Raw genomic sequence first — 7,401 nt, 5'->3', positions numbered from 1 at the left:
CTTTGCCTGTTTGGATACTTAATCAGAGAGGATGCGTCTTAGAGTCAAGAGGAGCTTCTTTCACCGCTGGATGACGAGGTAATTTCAATGTTATGCTTTCAAGCAGAGCTAATAGTTGAATAAGCACATTTAATCAAAAGTCTTAATCTTCCTCTGATCGTTTCAGTGGAATGCTCAAAAAAAAAAAAGCAGCTGGGTTTAAATCGGACAAATCTCACCGATAAATCCCCGCCCTTGTATTGTTGTGGACCTTAGAAGAGGCCACGTGGGAGCGGGAGGAGGAGGCCCTGTAAGTCAGGAGGCTTTGGATGAGCTCGGAGCGCCTCCCCGTCAAACGGTGAGCAATGTCGATGTCAAAGTAGTGGGTGGTTGGATGGGTTCTACAGTGTGACGCAGCGTCTGCAGGCCGACGCCAAAGGACGCTTTTGTGCTCTAAAAGCAGGAAAAAAAATGAAATGAATGTGTGTTTGCAAAAGAAAGTGTGATTTAATCAGTGAGTTTCGCATTATAGTTTGTTGCTCGCCTCCTCCCCTCCTCCCCAATCGTGGTGGGGAGCAAAGAGTCATCCAAGATTAGCACTTGTCTTTTGATTAGTGAGGCCGTGGAAACAACCCAGACAGTTCAATCAAGTCGCTAGTATTTACCGCACACTGTTGCATAATCTCCTTAGTGGAGCAACAATCCTCGCCGTCAGCTTTGGCGAAAAACCTCCGAATGGGATACATATGATATGTTTGTATTTAATTAAGCTTTTGCAACGTATTTTGTGTTGTTTGTTTTATGCCTTCTATGAGCGTTGTTGCTCCCTGCCTTCTTTTTGAAATGAGGATTTTTATTCTCATTGAGGCTTTGAAAGAAAAAAGGAAACTCAAAGTGGGGTCGTTGAAGGGACACATTTGCATGCTATTGCGGTCATTATTTTCATTTTTATTGTGTCCAGTTGAATTTTCAAGACCATAGAGGAATGTCCAAAATAATTCAATATGAAAAACAACATATATGATTTTATTTACGCTTTTTATGCTTTTAATTCCCAATAATTTCTCAAATTAGTCTTTAAAGCTTCTTGTGACCCCGTCCGGATATCGAGTTCGGCCACCAGGGATCCCGGTTTGAGAAACCCGGATCACCATGACACTGAATCCAGGTGAACCTGTGACCCTCTTGAGGTTTGCCTGTTTTGCCCTTGTGTGCCGCTGACCCAACCTTGTACGCTATTTGAAATGGAGAGAACCTCTGCCGCAATATATAGGATTACTAGACTGGAATAACCAGCTGTCTTTACAACTGCTATAAAATTACCAGGTTGGAATATCTAATCCCTGCTACCTCACATGCAAATCCTGTCATCCTTAATGGATGAGCATATGGGCTTTTGAGGTAGAATTACTAAGTGCACAAGATGAGAATACCACACATTTTGTTACTTCGGCTTTATCAAAAACAAGCTGAGAGTTTAGGGAATGCACATGCAGAAAACGTCAACAGGTGCCAGATCAGAAAGTCCAAAAAGTACTGAAAAGCTGTCAGCAAACTTCCATCCAACAGAGCTCTTCGTCATCTGCCGCAACCGATCACTATAACAAGCATTCTCAATATGTGCACACACTCTGGAGGTCGTGATCTGTGAGACTGGACCGATCAGACCAGAGCCGGATAATACGTCTCTCATATCGGGAAATAAAGAAATGAACTAGAAGAAAATATTATAATAGTCATTCAAAACTAATACATACAAAATTCAGGAAAAACATGTAGATAGAATAGACAAATTGAGAATGATAAATTAAATTTGACACAAGGGTTTATTTAAACAAAACCAGGTCAAACTTGTGAGGACACATTTGTATTAATACCTAAAAAATGTTTTTCACAAAAGAGAATGATGTACTTTTCAGTTACAGTAGTTCTTTTAAGACGCTGACCACGTAGTCACAGCACTCCATGTTTGAACCTGACCAGGGGTCTTTGTTGTTCTTTCATCTCTCTGCTGTTGCTGTTGAGTAAAATTCGAAACAGATGATGAAATTTGAACCACCCAACAATCAATGAAATGGAACTGGCTCCAAAGACAAATGTTTTATTGAAGCACTCGTTTTTGTGCACGTTCATTAACAACGCTTTTAATATGTCAGAAAAAATGCTACTTTCCATCGGTTGTCCTTGGAGAGACGTCCTTAAGTCGAGCTAAAAAGAATGAAATGAATAAATATCATGGTGGTATCCGCATTCGTGAGAGGACATCGATGCTTTAAAACCCCTCATGCAGGACCCGTTCACACACTAAATCGTCTAACTTCACACACTGCGGCTCAAAGTCGAGTTCTGTGAAGGTGTCCAGGATGTTTGTACTGATGCTGCGTCAGTGAAGTTCACGCACCAGCGTTCCGACGCAGTCTCCTAACGAGTAAGGTGACGGTGTCGTAGCGGCCGGACGCATCGAGGGAGGGAGGGCTGATGTAAAGAGCGCTGCGTAGAAGGAGGAGGGACGTTATGCCTCTGCTCCCGAGACGAGTGACACTGCAGTGGCTCACTCAACCCTCTCTCTCTCTCTCTCTCTCTCTCTCTCCCTCCCTCTCCCTCTTTTACTGACTGGAGAACCGATCGATTGTTTACCCTCTCGGTCCGAATCTGACCGCCTCCCTCGCTCTCCGTCTCGCTTCTCAGGCAGCAAACTCCATCACGAAGTGACGACTCACGTCTCGGCCCGACTGCCTCCTCAATGACACGTCCACAACATTGCAGGATGGTATAAGAAAAAAAGAAAAATAAATACCCCAATATTGATGGAGCACGTTGATTTCAGCTGAAGGATGTTGGAGCTGAAATCTCTGCGTTTATGGGGCAGACCTGGATGTTTATTTCAGGTAAAACAAAAGACAACAGCTTTCTATTCGTGGATGCACATGTGCGTGAAGGACGTACGTCCTCAAAGAGTGTGCTGTGACCTTGGAGCCTTGAAGCCTGTGACCTTGAAGCCCGCCCCCCCCCCCCGCCCCCCGTGCCTGCAGTGGTGCCGCTGGCGCCGCAATGTTACAGGCGACTCCGGGCTGCGGCGGGAGGAGAGCGAGACGACGGGGGGGACGACTTGTGACTTCAGGCAACACGGTTCTCTATCAGGAAACGCAATAGTCAACCTGTGGTGCCAAGTTGGCTGCCCTTGTGAAAAAAGAAAAAAAAAACTACAAGATTAACTTTGATTAAAGTTTGAGCTCCTCGAGAGGATTCAGCGGAACTTAAAAAAAAAGTCATTTGAATTAAACCTTTTTAATTAGGCTCGTTGCACTTTTTTGAAAGCCAAACAGCCACTGTATTAATCTAACAAACCTTTAAGGCGCAGAGGTGCTGCACACACACACACACACACACACACACACACACACACAAGGGACGGGTTTTGACACTCGACACTAGCTGATCCATACTAAACACCTTTTGTGGGAAATGTGTGCCCAGAATAAATCCATGGAAATTCATCAATGAAAGAGAATTTAGTGTTGTGCCTAATTCTAGTTTTTCCTAAGATAACTTTCATTTTATGGATTCCAAAAGAATAGAAGCACTTTTCTTTTTTTTGACAATTAAACATTTTTCCGATGAACAATCACGACAGCGTCTCTCACCGACAAAATCAACAAGGGGAAGGCTGAACCCCCCCCACCCCCCCCTTCCCCGGCACATGTGCGCCGCTGCAGATGTTGGGAGCTTTGACTGTAACAGGGGAAGAATACACCATAATCCCCAAGGTGAGGGCGGATTGGATGATCCCAAATGTGGGTGCCTACTCTGCAGGAAAGAGGGGGAAAGAGTGGGTCCCACTCTGCCTCCGTCACGTCAAACAGTGATTGGCTCCTGCAGGGTAAATCTCCTATCAGGGAGCTTCCAGTATCATCCTCACTTACCTCACTGGCGGAAGAGGGAGCAGGGAGAAGGAAGCGCAGGTTACCCCTTCCACCCCCCCCCCCCCCCCCCCGCCCCCCCTCGCACATTCAAAATACAGTAAGTTTCCTGCGTGTTTGTCTCTCTTTCTGTGTGTGCGTGCGTGCGCGTGTGAGTGTGTGAGTGTGTGCGGGTACCTCTGGCATCTCTGGTTTCGTATAGGGTGTTGAATTACCCAATGGGAGCTTTAATAGAGCCAGAGGCACTCTTGATTGTAAGTCTGGATGAGGGAGAGATTGAAGGGAGGAAAGGGGGGAACAGAGTGCAGCTGTGAGGCAAGAAAGAGAGGGCACAACAACTCCTGCAGAGCCGGGGACCGGGTGAGTGGTGCGGACATCTGCACACAGCTGGATATCAACTTTGCATTTACTTTAATGCGCATTTGAGTGTAATTGGGGGTGATGAGGGCAGTGCTGTGATGAAGTGTGGGAGGGTTGGAGTAGTAAATTAGCAGCAATAGGTGCCTTTGGACACAATTTAAAGCGGCTTACGATGCAAGAGTGGAGACTTTTCTGTCCTTCAAGTGTCCTTTCAACTGGACTCCGTATTCTCTCTCTCTGGCGGCGGCGCACAATCGATATGTATCTTTTCCGTATGACGCATCGCAACGTCCTTCGAGAACAAAGACACAGTCCCGCGTTCTGGACTGTTAGGTTATCTGCCACAATGCAAGTGGAAATAGAACCAGACGAGTCTCATGGAGTGCGCAGGGCCCTCGGTGTCAAGTGGACACGGATGTTGCAGCTTGAAAGCGCGTGTTGGGATTTGGTTACCTGTATGAACCGAACCAACGGAATGATGAACCGCTGCTCAGCTTGACGCCGTTTTGAGTTTGAGTTTCTGCTCGTAGTCATAAGTGAACACTGAGAATCTTTTCCTTTTTTTTTGTTCAATCATGTTCAGGCATGATCAGCAATAATAGCCGTACGTATGTAAGCACTTTTTTTCATCCAAACTTGCAGAGCTTGTGTTTCTGTTTAGTTTATTGGAGAATGCGGAGAAAAAAAAAATAACTGTAGAAGCACAGTATCGGATGACAACGTCTATGCTGATGCAAACGCCAGCTGAAAAATGCCTCTGCCCACAAAACTGTATCCTACTATAGAACATATTATAACATAAATGCTCCCCCCCCCCTCTTCTACAGATTACTAAGAGGACTCAATCCAAACGCAGCGCACAGCTGCCTGAATGATAACCAGGAGGAGGGGGACCCTGCCAGGATCTTCAACGTGGCACCGCTCGAGGTGTCCCCTCTGTTTCCCGCCATCCAACCAGGCTGATAGCTAGCGACCACCCAGGCGATGGAGGTGCCGCTTGTCAATTTCGAGAACATGGATGACGTTGGCATCCACCTGGGAGACCCGAGTGACTCCGGGTACCCGACGTCCCCTCAGTCAGAGGCCCCCGATTCCAACCTGCTACCCCGCCGCCTGAGCTCACCGCGCCAGTCGCCGCGCAGGGGACGACGCGGGCATCATTCTGGTCAAGAGGGGCTGTCGCCGTCCTCTCCTCCGACTCTGACCACTAAGGCGACCTCCAGCAGCGGAAGCCTGATCTCCAATCTGAAGCTCCTGATCAACAGCGAGTCTCCCACCGACAGCGTCTTCAGTAAGCTGCCGAGGGATTGCTACGAGAATGAAGACTTGTTTGAAAAGCACTTTGTTGAAGACAAAGACGAGAAGGTTGTCATCAATATTTCAGGCCTGATGTTTGAGACCCAGCTCAGCACCCTGAATAAGTTTCCAGAAACGTTGCTAGGTGACCCCATGAAGAGGATGAGCTACTTCGACCCCATGAAAAACGAGTACTTCTTTGACCGGAACCGCCCGTCTTTTGATGGTATCCTGCACTACTATCAGTCGGGGGGGCGAATCCGCAGACCAGCCAACGTTCCTTTAGATGTTTTTGCGAATGAAATAGTTTTCTACGAGCTGGGTCATGAAGCGATGGAGCAGTTCCGCGAAGACGAAGGGTTCATCAAAGAGCCAGAGGTCCTTCTGCCCACCAACGAACTCAAAAAGCAGTTCTGGCTCCTGTTTGAATACCCAGAAAGCTCCAGTGCAGCCAAATCTGTCGCTCTGGTCTCGGTGTTTGTCATCGTCATTTCCATCGTCATCTTCTGCCTAGAGACTCTGCCAGAGTTCAGGGAGGACACTGACTTTGCCCCGGGTTTAACCCAACTCATCAACGGGACCCAAACGGCCACTCATCCCGCCACCAAAGACGTGTTTGCGTATCTAACGGATCCCTTTTTCATCGTGGAGACTATTTGCATCATTTGGTTCTGCTTTGAAGTCGGTGTCCGCTTTGTGGTGTGCCCCAGCAAAAGGGATTTCTTCAACAACATCATGAACACCATTGACATCGTCTCGATAATTCCCTACTTTGTCACCCTTGGAACCGAGCTGGCTACGACCCCCGATGAGGATTTGAACTCCAGTCAGAACATGTCCCTGGCGATCCTGAGAATCATCCGTCTGGTGAGAGTTTTCCGAATTTTTAAGCTCTCGCGACACTCGAAAGGCCTACAGATCTTGGGGCAGACCTTGAAAGCCAGCATGAGGGAACTCGGGCTTCTCATCTTCTTCCTTTTCATAGGCGTCATCCTATTCTCAAGTGCCATCTACTTTGCAGAAGTGGATGAGCCGCAGACGCAGTTTGTCAGCATCCCCGACGGCTTCTGGTGGGCTGTGGTGACGATGACCACAGTGGGATACGGAGACATGTGCCCCATCACAATTGGAGGCAAAATGGTCGGCACCCTCTGTGCCATTGCCGGTGTCCTGACCATCGCCTTGCCCGTCCCCGTCATCGTTTCCAACTTTAACTATTTCTACCACCGCGAGACCGAGCAGGAGGAGAAACAGGTGATGGATGCAGCCGCGGACGCCGCGCAGAAAATGTCAGCGGCAAACAAGTATGGAAGCACGCCGTCTTTAAACAAGAGCAACGGCACCTGGCAGAACGAGAAGAATGGCACACAGCAATAGAGAAATGTATGTGTCCAGGGCATGAAAAGCGTGTCCCGTGGTGAGTTCCTCGTTCTCACGCCGTTTTGTACTGTGGACATTGCACGATTTGTGCGTATTACGACAGTATTAGAAGGCCCCGTGCGGTGAGACAGCCTGTACACAAGACGTACGTCTGCTTGTGGATGTGTCAAAGTGCAATTAACACAACTCACTGCTGTAACTCCCACGAGACGCTGTAAAAAATGATCTTCTTTCATTCAGGGCAATTTGAAGAAAAATCAGATGGCTCATTTGTGCGATTAGAATTTTAAATGTAGACGGTCAGAGAAGGCAAATCGTTCGTTTTGGTCAGACTTCTCCTGGAGGGTCTACGTAAGACCACTTGGCTTGACATTCAAGGGCAGGCGAAGGCGTCCTGTGTAAGGCAGAGGACACAGGCGCACACATCGTCTTGTCAGCAAATCTATAGCTGTGAATACTCAGCCAG

At 47.6% G+C, this 7,401-nt stretch overlaps 1 protein-coding gene across 1 annotated transcript; it reads left to right on the top strand.

Moving 5' to 3' along the window:
• Positions 1 to 5,125: 5,125 nt before the first annotated feature.
• Positions 5,126 to 7,062, top strand: LOC120835853 (potassium voltage-gated channel subfamily A member 10). Its single transcript, XM_040205134.2, has one exon. The coding sequence runs from the start codon at positions 5,244 to 5,246 to the stop codon at positions 6,930 to 6,932; it is 1,689 nt and encodes a 562-aa protein (XP_040061068.1). The 5' UTR covers positions 5,126 to 5,243; the 3' UTR covers positions 6,933 to 7,062.
• The last annotated feature ends 339 nt before the right edge of the window (positions 7,063 to 7,401 follow it).

The sequence above is a fragment of the Gasterosteus aculeatus genome, chromosome 17 (assembly GCF_964276395.1).
Source record: "Gasterosteus aculeatus chromosome 17, fGasAcu3.hap1.1, whole genome shotgun sequence".
NCBI lineage: Eukaryota > Metazoa > Chordata > Actinopteri > Perciformes > Gasterosteidae > Gasterosteus > Gasterosteus aculeatus.
Note: the sequence above shows the minus strand (reverse complement) of the source record. Positions and strands in the feature narration are given on the sequence as shown.